The sequence below is a fragment of the Microplitis mediator genome, chromosome 9, assembly GCF_029852145.1.
Source record: "Microplitis mediator isolate UGA2020A chromosome 9, iyMicMedi2.1, whole genome shotgun sequence".
In the NCBI taxonomy this organism is placed as follows: Eukaryota; Metazoa; Arthropoda; class Insecta; order Hymenoptera; family Braconidae; genus Microplitis; species Microplitis mediator.
Genome location: NC_079977.1, coordinates 17,885,736 through 17,905,780, shown reverse-complemented (window position 1 = coordinate 17,905,780; position 20,045 = coordinate 17,885,736). Strand labels below are relative to the sequence as shown.

Sequence of the window (20,045 nt, the reverse complement as noted above, 5' to 3'; positions counted from 1 at the left end):
CCATGCACCACCACCCACCGAATCAAGAAAGAGCTATCAATCTGTCAATCCTTCCGGTGTCCGGGCCTGGTGAGGTTTCCCGTGTTGAGTCAAATTAAGCCGCAGGCTCCACTCCTGGTGGTGCCCTTCCGTCAATTCCTTTAAGTTTCAGCTTTGCAACCATACTTCCCCCGGAACCCAAAAGCTTTGGTTTCCCGGAAGCTGCCCGCCGAGTCATCGGAGGAACATCGGCGGATCGCTAGCTGGCATCGTTTATGGTTAGAACTAGGGCGGTATCTGATCGCCTTCGAACCTCTAACTTTCGTTCTTGATTAATGAAAACATTTTTGGCAAATGCTTTCGCTTCTGTTCGTCTTGCGACGATCCAAGAATTTCACCTCTAACGTCGCAATACGAATGCCCCCATCTGTCCCTATTAATCATTACCTCGGTATTCCGAAAACCAACAAAATAGAACCGAGGTCCTATTCTATTATTCCATGCACACAGTATTCAGGCGAAATAAGCCTGCTTTAAGCACTCTAATTTGTTCAAAGTAAACGTACCGGCCTACCTCGACACTCAATTAAGAGCACCGCGATAGGATTAAATTGGACCGCCAAGTTTGACCTTAGCTAAATCCACCGGTAGGACGTTCCATAACATGTCAGTTAACACCGCGAGCGATGAACCAACAGTATGAAACACAGATTCAACTACGAGCTTTTTAACCGCAACAACTTTAATATACGCTATTGGAGCTGGAATTACCGCGGCTGCTGGCACCAGACTTGCCCTCCAATGGATCCTCATTAAAGGATTTAAAGTGTATTCATTCCGATTACGGGGCCTCGGATGAGTCCCGTATCGTTATTTTTCGTCACTACCTCCCCGTGCCGGGAGTGGGTAATTTGCGCGCCTGCTGCCTTCCTTGGATGTGGTAGCCGTTTCTCAGGCTCCCTCTCCGGAATCGAACCCTGATTCCCCGTTACCCGTTACAACCATGGTAGGCGCAGAACCTACCATCGACAGTTGATAAGGCAGACATTTGAAAGATTCGTCGTCGGTACTAGACCATACGATCAGCAGAAAGTTATTCAGAGTCACCAAAAGTAACGATGGACAAGCCACCGATTGGTTTTGATCTAATAAAAGCGTTCCTTCCATCTCTGGTCGGAACTCTGGTTTGCATGTATTAGCTCTAGAATTACCACAGTTATCCAAGTAAATGTGGGTACGATCTAAGGAACCATAACTGATTTAATGAGCCATTCGCGGTTTCACCTTAATACGGCATGTACTGAGACATGCATGGCTTAATCTTTGAGACAAGCATATGACTACTGGCAGGATCAACCAGGGAGCTTCGTTTATGTTTTATTAAAAAAACATTAGAATTACTCCTCTTTCACTTCAACATACATGTTAGTCTTTAAAAAATACTAACAATTGTTAAAGTGGTGCTGTTTAAAGCATTTGCTTATTACAACACTTGAAAATTTTAAATTAACATTATTTATTCACAAAATTGAATAATAACTTTTAATTTTCAACCATCCTCTCATTTTTGTAAATATTACTCTCGCTAGATATTTTTATCAAAGCGACTTGGTTTTTATACACGTAAACGTGATATTTTATTCTTGCTCGGGAACAAGTAAGTCAATACTCAGTTTCATATTTGTATACTTTTTTAAAGTTATACATAATATTATATAAACGCCGTAGCGATTTACCACATAAAGAGTCATTCAGTCATAGACATCGACCCGTGGTAGTGTTACGTTAATAGTATACAACTTGCCGTAGTCAGTATCTCTCAGCTCTTACTCGAGCCGCTTCAACTGACTACTCCTTCATACTAGTACGAGCCGGCGTCTAAAAAGATTGTAGTTGCGCACTAACTGTCAGCTGCGTGAGCGACGGCGGATACAACGGTAGCTCCCTGTATCTAAATTACCTGTTCGTACTTAATTATTTTTTCAATATAAAATTATTTATTTAAATACACATAGTATTATTATTATTATTAATTTTTTGTTTTTTTTTTAAATTAAGTAAATAAATAATTTTTTTGTTTTAATTATTTGACATTTTTGATTAAAAAGTCAACTACTTCTCAAATAAATTCTAATCTTATTTATCAATATGTATTATCTTTCATATATGTTTTTTAATATATATAATCATTTTTACTACATTTACTTGAAAATAAAAAAAATAAAAATAACGTTTATTTAAAATTTTTTCATACTTATATTATGTACTCTTATACAATCAAAAATTATTAAACTATAGTAGACTATATTAAATTCTTTTTTAGTTTCTACAGCTAAATATCCGAAAACGGATTAAAAATTATATACCTTTCTAATAAATCATTTTCAACTTTTATATTTATTTTTTATTTATATATGTAATTATAATAAGTAAATAATTTTAATTTTACTTATGTTAAACATTATTTTAATTGATAAAAGATTTCAATAGTATCGCATTTAAATATATAGTGTCTTTATTATAAACCAACTATTGATTTTTTTTTTTTTCACAACGGTCATAGTAATAATTCGAATTTTTTTTTATTACTTCGTTTCAATCTTTTAATGTTTTTTTATTTATTCATTTTTTTTTTTATTTAACGAAATATTTTAACTGTAAACGTAAAATCACTTCAAATTCTTTTATTCAGTCTGTTTTATGAATTGAAATTTTAAACTAGTTTAAAATCAAAATTAATCGATTTTGAGTAATTAATATGTATCCAAAGAAAAAAAAAATCTTTAAATTCATTTCAATAATATTTGTTGTTTATTAGCTTTTATTTCTGTTTTCTTAATCTTTTAAATGATCATTCGTTCCATTCTTATAAAATTTCATGTTAGATAGTTCTTTTTTTTTTTTTCCTTTTATTATTTAATAGTGACTATTTAATTTTTTTTTTTTGCAAAACATTTATATTAATTATTTGAATGAATACATTCAGACAAAAAAACTTATTTAATTGATATTTCTAAATATACAATAGCTTGATAATTTAATTTATTCGTTTTTCAACCATAATTATATGACTATACGAACAATTTGAATCATTATAATGAATCATTATAAATATTTACAACAATTTAATTTTCACTCAATAATTATTAATAGTAAACTTAAAAATAAATTATGAAAATCAAAAAAAAAATTGTATTCATAAATCGTAAATATCTAAGTCATGTTGATCAAGATGTACTGAATCATCGTGAGCTAACCGTTAGCTATTGTTAAATATGTTATTTTTAGCCTGGCAGAGATAATATTTCCATGTTTCGACGATTTTTTATTTTATTTTACTTATTTATTGATCCAAATAAATTCATTAGTCATAACTTAATTTATTAGTTCTATTATACATCGTTTGAAGCTTACATTCAATAAAAAAATAAATGATTTTTAAAATTATTCATGGCTATAGTACTGCATATTTTAGGTTACTCACTATTATATATCTTTCGATTTATCGGTAATATTCTACTTTGAACTTAGCAGTGAGATAATTGAAAATTTTACTAGCAAGTTAATTTTTTTAATTATTCGACATTTTTAATTAAAAAGTCAACTACTTCTCAAATAAATTCTAATCTTATTTATCAATATGTATTATCTTTTATATATGTTTTTTAATATATATAATCATTTTTACTACATTTACTTGAAAATAAAAAAAATAAAAATAACGTTTATTTGAAATTTTTTCATACTTATATTATGTACTCTTATACAATCCAAAATTATTAAACTATAGTAAACTATATTAAATTTTTTTTTAGTTTCTACAGCTAAATATCCGAAAACGGATTAAAAATTATATACCTTTCTAATAAATCATTTTCATCTTTTATATTAATTTTTTATTTATATATGTTTAGTTTAGTTTAGTTTCGTTTATTAATTATGCCAAGGCTCATGCCAAATGGCAAAGAAAAAAATATACATATGAATTTTTTACATTATTGTGCAATCAAAATTACATACATTTGAAGTGTTCATTCATAAAAATATTTTAAAGATAGATAAAGATGAATTTATATAAAATTATAAATGAATATAAAAAAATTTAATTTATAAAGATTTAATTCATGAAGAATTGAATTTATAAAGTATATATGTATTTATAATAAGTAAATAATTTTAATTTCACTTATGATAAATATTGTTTTAATTGATAAAAGATTTTCATAGAATCACATTAAAATATATAGTGTTTTCATTATAAACCAACTATTGATTTTTTTTTTTTTACAACGGTCATAAGTGGTAATTTGAACTTTTTTCATTTCTTCGTTTCAATCTTTTGATGTTTATTTATTTATTCATTGATTTATTTTTATTCAACGATATATATTAACTAAAAACATAAAATGACTTTAAATTCTTTCATTTAGTCTTTTTAATGAATTGAAAATATATTTTTACATTTACAATAGCTTGATAATATACTTAATTTGTTTTCTAACCATAATAATACAAATATACAAACAATTTAAATTATTATAATGAATCATTATAAATATTTATAACAACTTAATTTTTACTCAATAATTATTGATAGTAAACTTAAACGTAAACTAAAAATAAATTACGAAAATTAAAAAAATTTTGTATTTATAAATCGTAAATATCTAAGTTATGTTGATCAAGATGTACTGATTCATCGTGAGCCAACCGTTACTTGTTGTTAAATATGTTATCTCTAGTCTGGCAGAGATATCATTTCCATGTTTCGACGATTTTTTATTTTATTTTACTCATTTATTAATCCAATTAAATTAATTAGTCATAACTTAATTTATTAGTTCTATTATCCGGAACCTCAGAATATTCATCCTGAAGTTTGCGGATGACCTGGCGCTGTTGGGAGAAAGCCTGGAGGCACTGCAGGATATGTTGAACACAACGGCAAGGCACATGAAGAAGAATGGGCTAGAAATAAACACCAAGAAGTCCTAAGTGATAGTGTTCAGAGCAGGTGGAAGACCCGGGAAAAGCGAACAGTGGAAAATTGGAAAAGAGAAACTAGAAGTGGTTAAGAAATCCAAGTATTTAGGATACCGGTTTAATGAGAGAAACACAGTGAGTGTACATGTGAGGGAAATGGGAGCAAAAGCGAGAAGGACAGCCAACGCGGCATGGGGTGTCATGAAGAGAGCAAAACTGAATGGGCTAGGAAGGAGGCTCTATGTGCTAAACACGCTAGCAAAATCAGGATGCCTATATGGTATTGATATGTGGGGATTGAGGAGGGAGAATGAAATTGAAAGGGTGCAAAGCAGAATAGCGAAAATGGCCATGGGAGTAAACCAAAACACGCCAGACTATATATGGAAAATGGAAACGCGCAGGCATAGCGTACAGGTCGAGGTGATGAGAAGAGTGAGTGATTACATGCTCAAAATTCAAAATATGGAGGAGACCGGTGGCCAAGGAAAAGTCTAATGGAAGAAATAAAAGCAATAAAAAATGAAACACCAACAAAGTGGGGAGTTAAACTGGAATAAGCTCTGACGGGTGTAGGAGATGGAGAGACGCTGAGCTTGATCGGAAACAGAGAGGAGAGAGGGAAGGCAACAGAAATTGTGAGAAAAAACATACAAACGTTACAGGACATTGAAATCCAAGGTAACTGGAACAAAATAGACAACTCCAATTACTGGAAGAGCTACAAGGAGATAAAAAAAGAATTGGGCATAGAGAAGTATTGGAATATCAAAGAAATAAAGGTAGAAGACAAGGAGAAATGGACCAGGATCAGATGTGGTAACCTTGGAAGAACACAGAGCAAAGGGTTCAAGGACACAAAATGCAGAGCTTGTGACGTAGAGGAGGAAAATTTCAACCACATCTGGTCCTGTCCAGCAATCAGGAAAGAAATAAGTCGAGAAACAGTAGAGGCGATGGAAAAATGGAGCGAGGGAAAAAAGACGAACAGCTGGCCCAAGAAATAATGAAAGCATTAAGTGGGGAGCCGGTGAAAACAATCGTGCAATATGCCAGGGAATATGAGAAGCAAATGACCAAAAATCACAAGGAAGTGAAGAAGGTGAAAGGAAACCAAAGTTAACATAGGAAGTGAAGAAAATAAAAATAATATATGAAATAAATACAAAGTAAAAAATATATTTAAATATACGTAAGATGTAACCTGTAAAAAACGTAACATTGTACAGTTAAGGAAAATAAATAAATGAAAAAAAAAAAAAAAATACATCGTTAACAGCTTACATTTAATAAAATAATATATGATTTTTAAAATAATTCGTGGCTACAGTAGTGCATATTTTAGGTTACTAACTATCATATATCTTTTGATTTGTCGGTAATATTCTACTTTGAACTTATTAGTGAGATAATTGAAATTTTTACTAGCAAGGAGACCTATTGATTTAAGTATAAGCTCAGTTTTTAATAAGTATGTAGGTGTTTCTTGTGAATCCTTTTTTTTTTTTAATTATTCACCAACTTAATTTTATAATTTCTACAGCATTCAAAACAAAAACATTTTTGTATACATGTATATACGTAGAGACATATGTATATATATTAGGGTGCTTCATTTTGGAGCAACATTTTTTTTTTAAGTGCATTTGGAAAATATCATAGTTCAACACTAAAAAAAATATTTCGCGCAAGAAAAAAAATTTTATGTCGATTACAGACCTAGCTTATTGAAAAATTCGACTTTCCCATTTAAATAATACGGGAAAAAATTTTTTTTTAGCTTCAAGTATTGTTAACTCATTAAACAAATCAATAGATCAAATAGACTAATACATATTTTTCTTGGAAATTGAACGCTCTACAAAATAGGTCTCTTATCATTTTTCGATAAATCCATCTGTTCAAAAATTATTGGAGGTCGAAGTAAAGTTGGAGATCTCTTTACTTTGCCGGCGAAACTATCAGACTTATTACAAAATGTTGTAGGATCTTTTTAGTTGACAATTTTATTCTCTACAAATTATTATCTATAAAATTTTCCAAATTCCGCATTATTTTCTATTTATTTTCATTTTAATTTCAAGTTATTAAAAAAGTGGCTCTGATCGATTTCAAGAGCTCGACATTGAAATGGAAATAACTAGAAAACGATGTGGAATTTGAAAAAACTTTACGAATAATAATTTGTAGGAAATAAAATTGTCAACAAAAAAGATTCTATGACATTTTGTGATAAGTCTGATAGTTTCGCCGGAAAAGTAAAAGGATCTCCAACTTTACTTCGACCTCTAATAACTTTCGAACAGATGGATTTATCAAAAAATGATAAGTGACCTTTTTTGTAGAGCATTCAATTTCCTACAAAAATATGTATTAGTCTATTCGATCTATTGATTTATTTGATGTGTTAACAATACTTAAAGCTAAAAAAAAATTTTTTCCCGTGTTATTTAAATGGGAAAATCGAATTTTTCAATGAGCTAGGTCTGTAATCGATATAAAATTTTTTTTCTTGCACGAAATTTTTTTTTTTGTGTTGAACTATGATTTTTTCCACATGCACTTAAAAAAGACAAATGTTGCTCCGAAATGACGCACCCTAATATATATATACATTAGGATTTTGAACAGTGGGATTTATCAAAAAATGATAAGAGACTTTTTTTGTAGAGTGTTCAATTTCCTACAAAAAAATTCGTTGTGCATAAAAATCCGTTGATTGGTTTATGAGCTGGAAAATTCTAAAAAAAAAAAGATTTTTTTTTCCGTGTTTTTTAAATGGAAAATAGAAAAATGGATTGAGGCAAACCTTAATATAATTATTAAGAGCTCGGAATAGTACCAAAATTTTTATTTTTAGTTATACTTTCAATTTTTGGATACCATAAAAAAAAAAAAATTGTTTTTTTTTTTTTTTGAAACACCCTAACCTACACTGTCGAATCGATTTTTTAAAAGTTAATTAACTTATTTGTTAATAAAAAATAACTATTATACAGTTCAAAAATCGATCTTTTATCGATAGATTTCCTGGAAGATTCATTAAATTTAGAATTAATTAATACCGACATTGTCGAATTGATTTTTTAAAAGTTAATTAAGTCTTTAAAAAAAAAAGAGTAAATTACAAAAAAGATAAAAACTGATCTCTTACAAGATTATACTACACATAAATGTAGAAGTACGTGTAACGACAACACAAGTATAGGCCCATTCAGCTTATTGGCGCATGCGCGGTCGATACGCTGCTCTGTACTAAAGACAATGTCGCCGTCACAACAAAATTGACGCCAGGTAAATAAATTCATACCTGCTCGGACAAAAAATTTCCAACGCCAAAAATTTTTTTTTTAATACATTAAATCGAATAATGAGAAAAAAAAATATTTTGATCGATTAGAGTGGTTAAAAATAAAAATTTAAAATTTCGAATTGTTATTATTTTTTTATAAAAAATTAAAAAAAAAAGTTATCTCTGAGATTAAAGTTTATAATTTTATGAATAAAACAAAAATAAAATTTTTTTTAATTATCTTCATTTTTGACCTAGTTATGATTTTTTAAAGCTGTTTCGATCATCCCCTAATTTTCAGCCACCCTACTCTGTTAATTTTAATAATAGCCAAAAAAGTCAAAGGTCCATTTTTATGTGAAATTTAAAGTTCTACACCTTTGATTCGAGTCTTTTTTCTCTTGCTCTCACCGTCTTCTCAACATTTTGAAAATACACTTTTTTTGAATTTTTTTCAACCCTACCCGGGGTTGGTTAAAAAAATTTCTTCACTACTTTTTTCTAGACACTTAAGAGTAACTTATATCAAAAGTTCTGATGCTTGTCTCAAAATTCGCATTTAAAGGTCTTTTTTACTGGACTATATGTCTAAGGCGCAAAAATGAAAGTAAAAAATTTCAATTTAAAAAAAATATTTTTATTTATTATCCTTTTTCATAATTTTAATACAGAGGAAAATCATATGATTTCGTTATTGAATTTTTCTTTATATCTACATCATTATTTCATCTGAAAGTGCCTATTTTGAGCCCCATGCAACACAAAAAATAATTCTGGCCAAATTTCTTACGTTCTACTCCATAATATTTACTGAGATTCGGTCTAAGCGCGCTGTTGACAAGAATCTCAGTAATATTTACTAATATTTTCTTAACTTCCCGCTAAGAAAATTGAAAATTTTCAAAAATTCGGGAAGTTATTGGTGTCGGTCCGATTTGCAAAAACCAAATTTCTATCAGATTTTGACGTTTTGAGGTTCTAGGAAGCTATCCTGACTAATTTCACAAAGATGTCCGAGTGTATGCATGTGTGTACGTACGTACAATTGCCTTCAATTATCTCAGAAACCTGCCTTCGAATTGCCGCTCTTCACTGGCGCCAACTTTCACAGAAAGTTGGCGGTAAAACCTGTAGCCGAATGTTGCAAAAGCTATGAGATAACACAAAGTCCGACGCACTAGGCGGATACAACTGCAATGAATTGTTCAACTCACTCATGTTCAAATCCACAGACAGTCCCTCAAGACTAATACACAATTATGTGTGTCTAGCGTACTCATGAAACGATTACTCACAAATAATTATAACGAAGGTTTATTTTTCAATTTGGTTTCGATAATTTTTTTAAAGCTTTTGATTTGATAAGAGATGACAAGCTTTCAGTGTAGTCAAAATTTTATTTTGCTACGATGAAACAAAATTTTGAAATTGATCAAGACAAGTATGAATATGGGAAAATATCTATTATGATTAATAATTAATGCAAAAGTTGTTAAGGTTCTGAGAATAAAAATAATGATGATATTTTATATTAATGATTCCATACCTTAGAAATTTAATTATGATTGATAATGAGAACAAGTATTAATCAAGAATAATACAGTTATTATATCTTTCTATTGGCTTTAATAATTTAAATTAACCAACTCACAAAATATTTATTAAATAAAATTCTAAAATAATTCAGATGAATTTGGAGAGTCAGTAAGTTAGTATTAGCTTAAGTAAATTAAACAGAAATATTGTATTGACTTGTCAAGTTTATCCGTAAGATTTTTCGAATTTTTTTTTTTTTTGTACATCTAGTCAAAATTTTACCTAAAAGGTACAATGCTTAATGTATACTTAGTGCAAGACACGATCGTGTCTCTTGATATACATTTCAATATATAATTTTTAATTAATACATTCCCGACTAATATGCGATATGATTCCTACACTCGAACACGAGACGAGACAATAGGAAAAATGTTCTCATCTCGTCTCTTCTTGCGGCAACACTATCCCAACTAGAATTTTTCATAAGAGCCTGACGAGGTCCTTATCGGGTTATCCTTATTTCAAATAAGGTCCCAATCAGGGTATCCTGACGAGGATCCTGATATGGATGTAACGCTTAAGACCCATGAGGCCCTTATCGGGATTGCCTTAACAGGACCTTGCCAGGATATTCTCATCAAATCCTTATCAGGATTGCCTTATCAGGTCCTTTCAGGATATCCTCATCAAATCCTTGTCAGGATTACCTTATTAATTATTTTAAAAAAATATTAAATTGCAAAAAAAAATACGAGAATTTTGATTCGATCGAGAATGTTATCTATTGTATTGAGAGCATTAATTAGAGGAAGTAAACATATTTTTTATTAATGAAAAAATCCCGATAACTGCTGGGCTCGAACCTGCGTCCTTCCGATTCAAAGTCCTCGATGCTATCCACTGCGCTGACATCCACATGTGATCTTGAAAGTGTAAATATAATATTCATTATGATGTCAAAGAATAACTGATGAAGAAGTAAAAAATCTGTGCTGCAATGATTGACGTGATTTTTATATAATATTCTTTTGTACTTTGTTTAATGTTTAGCCTGTAAATGAAATATTTAAAGGGATGGGATTATTTATTTTTGAATAAGGATATCCTGATAAGGTCCTGATCAGAAACTCATCAGGTTGACCCGATGGCAAATAACTTTTTTGTGAATAGGGATATCCTGATGAGGTCCTGATCAGGAACTTGTCAGGTTTGCCCTAATAAGGCAAACCTTATATTAACCTGATAAGGTCCTTATGGTAGTTCAGGCTAATCAGGAAGAAATTCTAGTCGGGATAACTACAATAATCAATAGAAAAAATTACGATGTTAGCGTCGTAAATTTAACTGGAATTTATGTTCCATACATGTCGAACTTCTCTTCTATGGTAATCATGACCGTAATTCAATTATCGTACGATAAAAAAAATTTCAAACTCTTCAAACTTTTAGAAACGAGCTTCAGTCTCAAAAAATAAAAATAAAAGCAATTATTGATAAATTCTTTATGGTTCCTTGACCAATCACAATCACGATTTATTATTAGTGTAGACGAAATTTCTTATCTAAAGCATTTATATCTAATCCATAACTGCATTTAATCGAGTGGGAGTAAGTTTTGAAAAATAATAAGAGTAACCAGTTATATACACACGTTCGTTAAAATAACAAGTGCAATAATTGTATAGAATGTACGCGATAAAAACTAAATTATTGTTCAATATCATCATTGTGCTTGGCGCAATAACTATTAATGCTTTAAAAGTGCCATTACTAGAATTATCTGTTGGTGACATCATTGATATAAATGATTTCAAAGAATCTTCAACTGAAACCCTTGGTAATATATTAGAAGGTTATAAAGCAGTGGAATTTACTAAAACTGACCTTTTCATTAACATCCATTATACAACTGTCAAAAGAGAAAAATGTTTACCTCTAAAATCTTTAGTGTCTTATTCTTATCCGGAAATCATCATTGATGATACAGAAGCCGATCCAGTAGAACTATTTAACAGCACCGATAGGCTAAAGTATAATTACTTTGGTATTGGCCAAAGTTATATCGACGATAAATATTTATATGGTATTATTACATTATGTAAGACTAGAAAAATTCAAAATTTAAATATTCCAATAATTGATGAAGGGAATATTTCATTTAATAATAATCAAATGAAATATAGACTATTACTTGATAAAACAGCTGTTTTACGATTTAAAGGAAATAAAAGAACCCATTTTGTGACGTCTATTACTACCGGAGAGTGTCTATTCCAAGTAAGAAATTGTTTAAATTTAATTTGAAAGTAATGTATTGCGTGGCATAGAATGAAATAAGAGGTCGATAATAGAAAAGGGTTGAGTTGGCTACTCGAACCGAAAGCGTGGGCTAATGTCACCCGAAGTCTGAAATCTTGTTGAATTCCGTGCTATGCACCATAATTGCACGCCTCAAATGCGCGGCAAAATACTCGCACAAAGTAATTTCTACAAATCAGAGGATTAGTTGATTGTCTACTTGTTAATGATTCTTGAAAACTTCAAACTCTTAATTATCCCAATAATCCGACTCGAGGAGTATCGGTGTGAGCTGTTTTAGAGATAAAACTTATCATACACTTATCCAAACAATTAAAGGAACAAAAAAATTTTATAAATTTTTTAGTGATTTTTGGAAGGCTGTATTTTCGAAAAGAATGATCGTATCGAAAAAACAAAAAAAAAAAAAAATTGAAGCTTGAAATCTCTAGTTTGAAGATCTTTCAGCAAAATATTTTTTCAAGCTACAGTTTTTGCGGAATCATAAGAAAAAGGTCGAGACAAAATTTTTCGAAATTTTTTGGTTTTGTTTTTAAGGTCTACGGGGCCGGGAAAAATTTTTTCAAAAAAACGAATTCATGGCTCGTTTAGGAAATTTATTCAATTACAATTTGCTTCTTTTTGTTTCTCTGTACGTCAATTTGCTGCTGAGATATCAGCCTTCAAATGAAAAAGGATCCTTTTGTCTTTGATTATTGATATCTCAGCGAATAATGACCGCACAGTAATTTAAAGAGCAGTTTAAGAAACTTGAATAAAGTCCCTACAAGCTCCGTTTTCGATTTTTCGAAAAAAATTTTTTTTATCCTTGATATCCATTTGAAAAACCCTTAAAAAATGGTCATTTTCTGGTTTTTTAGTCAACTCATCGCTACCCTGCAAATATTGATAAAAAAAATAATGTTGCCAGGTAATTTTACAGCTTAATGTAGCCTCAAAAACTCTGGGAATTTTCAGATTGATCCATTGAACCGTTTGTCAGGTCCGATTACTCAAAGTTTTACAAAACAATTAAAGGAACAAGTTTTGTTCCTTAAATTGTGTAATCGTTATCAAAATGAATAAATCAATTTTTTTCGGATTTTCTTCCATTTTTGCGTTAGTTATTCAGTAAATGTAAGGTAAAGAGAAAAAAAAAAAAAATTTTCCGAAAAACGAGATAAAACAAGAATTTTTTTACTTTTTTTCTTGTACGTATTATTCAGTTTTTTTTTTTATTTTTTCGTTTTTCTGAAAAAATTTTTTTTTTTTCTCAATAACTTACATTTACTGAATAACGAACGCAATAATGGAAGAAAATCCGAAAAAAATTGATTTTTTTATTTTGATAACGATTACACAATTTAAGGAACAAAACTTGTTCCTTTAATTGTTTTGTAAAACTTTGAGCAATCGGACCGGACAAACGGTTCAATGGATCAATCTGAAAATTTCCAGGGTTTTTGGGAGTACATTAAGCTGTAAAATTACCTGGCAACATTATTTTTTTTATCAATATTTGCAGGGTAGCGATGAGTTGACTAAAAAACCAAAAATGACCATTTTTTAAGGGTTTTTCAAATGGATATCAAGGATAAAAAAAATTTTTTTTTTGAAAAATCGAAAACGGAGCTTGTTTTTTGTCTTCTAAATTTTTTTTTTTTATATTTTTTGGAAATTTTTTATTTTTTTTGTCATTTCTTTACATTTGCTGAGTCACCAATGCAAAAATTTGAGAAAAGTCCAAAAAAAATAAATTTTTTATTTTGATTATGATTACACAATGAAAGGAACAAAACTTGCTCCTTTAATTGTTTAGTAAAACTTTGATTGATGATTCCCAAAAAACGGTTCAATAGATCAATTTAAAAATTTACAGGGGTCTTGGGGGTCCATTAAGCTAAAAAAGTCCCTGGCATTATTATTTTTTTTATCGATATTTGCAGAGTAGCGGTTGATTTACTAAAAAACCAAAAAAAGTCATTTTTTTGTACTTACTTCTAATGAATGTTAAAAATAAAAAAAATTTTTTTTTCCAAAAAATGATGACAGGGTCTTGTAGGGAATTTATTTAAGTTTGTAACGCCGTTCTTCAACTCTCTGTGCAAACATTGGTACCTGAAATATCAATGATTAAAGCCAAAAGGATCATTTTCTGTTTGAAGGCTGATATCTCTGCGACAAATCGTCCTACGAGGTTAAACAAAAAACCAAATTGAAGCTGAATAAATTTGCTAAACGAGCTATGCATTTGTTCAGTTAAAAGAATTTTTCCGCGGTCCGTGGGCTCTTCGGAAAAAAAATATAATTTAGAAATTTTTTGTCTCGCGGTATTTCTCATGTTTGCACAATAACCGGAGCTTTAAAAAAATTTTGAAAAAAAATTCACCAAAACTAGAGATTTTAAGCTACAAAATGCTTCTTTTAAAATCTTGATACGATTATTTTTCACCAAGTTACAGCCTTCCAAAAATCACTAAAAAATTTATAACATTTTTCTGCTCCTTTAATTTTTTGCATTAGTGTATCTTAAAATTTGCCGTCCATATTGAGACAATGTGAATTGTATTCGTCGTTCTCAGCCTTGCGGTTACCATTTTTCCCTGACTCGTTGCCGTCCGAAACTATACAAGTCATAGTGCCGTGGTCACATGACTAATTATCACGTCGACGCATGTCCGTAAGGATAAAGTAGGGACCGAGTCCCGAGGCTAGTCCTACACCCAAAATTATCGGTCAATCACTTCGATCCTGGATCAATTAGTAATAAGATCCATAGCTTATTCACTATTGTAATATACTAGCAATTTACTATTCATCCTATCTATATCCTATTTTACTGGTAAGATCCTTAAATAGTTTACCAAAAGTATTATTAATTAAATTATAAAAATAATAATTCGACCATCAATAAGAAATACCTTTAATTTTATAAGCCGTGAGGTAAGTCAATAAGATTTTAACATACGTTGCCCACTGCTCTGTCCAGGTAAAATAAAAATGTGTTAGAGGCCAGCCTAAGCCAGGGTTCAACCCGCAAATCCTGGTGGCTGCTGGTAAAAATCGCGAAGACAAAAAGCGATTTGTCTCAATATATGCATTAGTTGCGTAAATGAACTTAATATTACCAGGGAAAAAATTTTTTTATAAAATTTTGTCAAGTTTTATGAAATTTTGTAAAATTTTATGAAGTATTATAAAATGATTTCTATTTCCGGGACGGGTCACCCATCCAATTGATGTCCAACCTCGATGCTGCTTAACTTTTGTTATTGAAGAATCGTAGTCTGCTCCGCTCGTCTATTGGTCACTTGTAGCTTAGAAAAATTCGTGGCTGTATTTATGATTACTCATGAATTCTTATCAGCCATATTTCATAGTATTAATTTATAATTATAAATAAAAAAAAAATTTGAATCATTCAACTAACGACTGTTTAATGGACATAAAATTTTAAAATTAAGTAAATTTATTGATTTTTAATGATTTATATTTTTGAATTGATGGCGAAACCTTTGAACTTTTTCTTGAGTAACGACGATTTAATTTGAATTGCTAGGTGACAAAATGAAAGTTTAAAAACATTAAATTCAAAATTATCACATTATGTAATATATATATATATATATATATATATATATATATATATAAATATGTAAGAGAAAGGGGTGGCGGGGGTAGGCAAAACGAGGTACTTCTAAAATTTTATAAAAAAAATTTTTTTTTTTAAATCTATTATAACCATCCCAAAATTACATATATAATTATAATAGAGCATTATTTTGAATTTTTTTCGTTAAACTTTTTTAAGAATCGAGTGCTCGTCGAAAAATGTTAAAGACTTTTGTATTATGATAAAAACTATTAAAAACTTTTTTATCTTCCTTTGCATCCAATAATTGGGTAAAATATAATTTTTCTTAATTCAAATAATTTTCAAACCACGGGTCGATGTCGAATTTTCCTTATGTTACAATATAACAAACAATCATAATTCAACTACATGAATATATAAAGAATAGTTATTTTCATTAATATTATGCTGCGATGATTGTTTGTTGCAAGAACGTTTTTATCACGAGGATATTTTGTCGGGGATTTTTTGTTTTGGGGCCAAAACGCAGAGGACCATTAATATGGGTGTGCGAATACATTTTGAAGCTATCAACACGAAACGCAAATCAAAAAGTAAACATGTCGCTGCAAAAATATTCACGCGATATTTTAGTGGGAATTACAATTGTTGAGTGACAATAGCGATTCGTCTAACGGTAGACGCAATAGTCTCTCTTATCATCAATTTATTCATCTCCGACTTTTTCGCACGTTTCTCTAAGAAATTTAATATTTTTTTAATTAAAACTTCGATACCAAAAATGATGATCGCCCAAGCCGAGGCAAGTGTCATTGAAATGTAAGCTAATTCGAAATCCTCGAGATCTAGTTGATTGTAGTTTATTAATGCCTTGATTCTTTCAATTTTGCGTTTTCGTTCCAACAAAATTTTATGAAATTCACGTCTTTCAGCGTAACTTAAATGACCGGTTTCGAACAATTTAAGTGCAATCTTATTGATTTTTTCATTTAATGGAAAATGTCTATCAGTCTGAAAAACGTGATATTTTTTGGAAAGTTCCATCGAATAGTGTAAATTTTCGTCAATGTGTTCGAGTCTGGTATAGTCAAGTATACATGCAGCAGAGGCATTGTTTCTAACATTTGTCAGACAAGCATCTTGATCATAGTCTTGAAGTAACCAATGCCAATAGTTGGCAGAAGAATCATCATCCCATAGTTGACTGTCACGTAATTCGTTTGTGATTTCGTGAAACGTAAAGTAGACGTGATAATTATGATCATGTAAGTCCCTCAAACTTTGGACATTTCTATGTCCCGGTCTACTTAACAGAGAAATCACTTGCCCCTGTAACACCGGATTGAAAATCAGTGCAAATAACGTTGAGCTCATGAAAGTGATACGCATTGAGAGTCGGAGAATTGGAGTTGACGTTCCCATGTCGAGAAGAAACGTTAAGAGATCTAAAACGGTCGCACTGAAATCGTACCGGTTGTTGAGAAACATCATCAAAAAAATAAATGTTAAAATAACAGATAACATAGCTATTTTTTCAAAAGTAAAAAAACTGTCAATAACTTGATCGATCGAGAGTTGGTATAAAAGTTTGTTTTTGTGTCACTATGATGTATCCCCCTTGCTCGAAGTATGGGATAACGTTATCTGATCCCTTTATGGAAGTGTCAAATACCTCTGAATTGCTAGTGGATATTTGTAAATGTCCGAGTAACGCCTCGCTAAGGAAATCAACAGGAGTAATGTTCATAGCTGACCATAAATTTTTATAGAAAATTTCCGTTTTTCGGAAACGCTTATTTTCAGTAAACGATTCGGAAAGTTTGTATCCGTTTAAGAACTCTGCTTTATCAAAAGTTACTCTTGAACAAATTTCAGTATCTGGAACGAAAAACGAGTATTTAAAAATATCTTTAAATTAATAGATTCTAAAAATAGAAACTCGTCGCTAGTTTCACTTGTATTGATAAATTTCTAACTCGACGTTCCCGGGACATATATAAACCGAAATGATCGATTCTTACCGTTAATAAACGACATTTTGTAGAATGTGCATACATCACATGGTTTGTCTAGAGTTTCGATTTTCTCCCAGGGTTCAGGGGCTCGATCTCCGAAAGGATTCATGGTGTAGATTATCGTATTGTTGTCAAATTCGTTGGGGCATAAGAAATATGATGAAGAAATTTGTTGTGTCCAAAGCCATTCCAACGCTTTCCATGCATCGCTGCACTGGTTCCCAGTAACCAAAAATGTTGTCGTGCTGCTCCAATAATTTGATGCCTCGAATTGATATTTGATGTGAGCGATTCCATGTGAGAAACACTAAGAAAAACATTGTTTTTTACAACGAGAATATGATCATTAAATAAAACTTCAACTATACAATAGTTACAGAAGCAATATAATAACATTACTTTAATTATTATAACTATAATAAACGTGTTTCTCAGTGGGACAAAAAAATTACATTTCCATAGCTTTTCATAGCTGGAAACACTAATACACGCATGCTCTACTAACCATGTTTCCTTTCAGTTCCTACAAATGATTACAAAGTTCGATCTACTACGTCGACTAGAACTTACGCAAGAAATTTTTAAAGACAATCTTGTAGTAGTCTAATGACGTATTATGTACGACTTTCACATGTTATTATATACAAGTATATTCTAAATGTTTGATACACGACGCAGTTTTTGTTAGAAACTAATGCAGGAGTCTTTCAAGGACACATGTCAACATGACTTGCAGCAGATTTTTTCAAAATTGTCATAGAAATAATCGTATATCGTGACAGTCATGCGAGTCAAATTAATTCAATTATATAAGTGGTTGAAGCAACTACTTAATATTAAGTAAAATTAAGCCAGCTATACTGAAATGTTTTTATTTTTTTTTACGCCACAAAAAGCTTTTTACTCCACGAATACCCTGGAAAAACGGTTTAGATCTGACCATATATAATTATATCTAATTAGATTTGACAAAGCATATACGGCCGGATCTTTAACTTGTCTCTATCTGATGAGATCTGGCCAGAACGGATCAGATATAATTATATGTGGTCAGATCTATACTTTTTTTTCTGGTCTCCCTATTAACAGAATTATTGAATTGAAAATAAAGACAGTTTTAATTCGATCCGTAATGTAATCTAATGTATTAGGAACGTGACTCAGACGAATTATACATGATTTTGAATTATGAAAAAATCCCGGTGACTGCTGGGCTCGAACCTGCATCTTTCTGATTCAAAGTCTTTGATGCTTTCCACTGCGCTGTACCACGTATGCGATCGCGTGATTGTAAATAACTAGATATGAACTATTTTCAATAAAAATCCAATGTACATACGATTGTATCTGAGCAGATATAATAAGTTCTGATTTCATTAAATGTTGTATTTAATTCCGATATAGTTATATCTGATCAGATCTTACAATATGTACGCCAATCTGACTATATTTAAATCATGCCTGATATTGTATCGAGCCCAGATCTGATTATATCTGATTAGATCTGGCCGGACATAAACGGTGGTTGGCTAGACATAATGAAGTCTGATCGTATCTAAATATAAGGTCTGATCGAATATAATTATATCTGGTCAGATCTAAAACATTTTCCCCGGGTATATAGTTCAACTCAGTATGATCATTAGCCTAAAATGTGTTACTTTTATAATTATCACGTTCATAGATACCTTCAACGAGAAACCTTCGAAGCACTCGCCTTTAAGTGAATCGGCTGACAAAATAACAGTCGGGTAAGATGGAAACACAATCAAATTTGAATCATATTCGTATTTCTTCCAGTTTAATTTGGCATCTATTGTAATAACAGAAATGTTACCTTCTTTATTGTCTTGCATTCCATAAACAATATCAACCAAGTCTTTAGTTATAGCCACAGGATTCAGTCGATTAACCCAGTGAACACATGACCTTATTTTGACGTCATACGTAGGTCATAGCAATGTCACGACATTTGATGTAAATTTGATGTCAATCTGACGTTCTACATGACTTTAATATGATGTAAAGCTTGTGACATCATATTGATGTAAGCATGACTCTTGTACGATGTCACAGTTATGACTAATGTATTACGTACGTTTGACATAGAATCTACATCACATTGTTATGTAGTAATAAAGTCATTATCCGTATATCATAATGACGTAATTTAAAAATCATACATTTATGTCAGTAGCAAAGTCACGGTTATACGTAATGTGGATGTCACTCTTAAATCATATCTTTACATCAATGACAAGTCAGTATTTTACGCAATGCTGATGTAATGTCCGAGTCATAGTTTTTTATCATCTATTTATTGAAATAAAACAATCATAGAATG

General features: G+C 30.7%; 1 protein-coding gene and 1 non-coding gene across 2 annotated transcripts in view; both read right to left on the bottom strand.

The window, feature by feature from the left end:
• The window catches only part of LOC130675249 (small subunit ribosomal RNA), a 1,910-nt gene extending 568 nt beyond the window's left edge, over window positions 1-1,342 (bottom strand). The window contains exon 1 of the ribosomal RNA XR_008991254.1: window positions 1-1,342. This exon is cut by the window's left edge and continues 568 nt beyond it. This is a non-coding gene — a ribosomal RNA (small subunit ribosomal RNA).
• Window positions 1,343-16,809: 15,467 nt separating this feature from the next.
• Window positions 16,810-19,724, bottom strand: LOC130674928 (uncharacterized). The gene is made up of 3 exons (XM_057480382.1): window positions 19,390-19,724; window positions 17,708-18,008; window positions 16,810-17,564 (listed from the first exon to the last, which is right to left on the bottom strand). Exons 1-3 carry the CDS (start codon window positions 19,555-19,557, stop codon window positions 17,239-17,241), a joined length of 795 nt encoding a protein of 264 aa, XP_057336365.1. The 5' UTR covers window positions 19,558-19,724; the 3' UTR covers window positions 16,810-17,238.
• Between the last annotated feature and the right edge of the window lie 321 nt (window positions 19,725-20,045).

Bases quoted from the DNA above. Each gene is read 5' to 3' on its own strand.
- LOC130674928 (XM_057480382.1), bottom strand. From the start codon at position 19,557: ATGCAAGACAATAAAGAAGGTAACATTTCTGTTATTACAATAGATGCC. The intron at 18,009-19,389 runs GTATCTATGAAC...TGTTTTTCTTAG, and splicing joins TCGAAGGTTTCTCGTTGAAG to TGTTTCTCACATGGAATCGC. The intron at 17,565-17,707 runs GTAAGAATCGAT...TTTTCGTTCCAG, and splicing joins CAAAATGTCGTTTATTAACG to ATACTGAAATTTGTTCAAGA.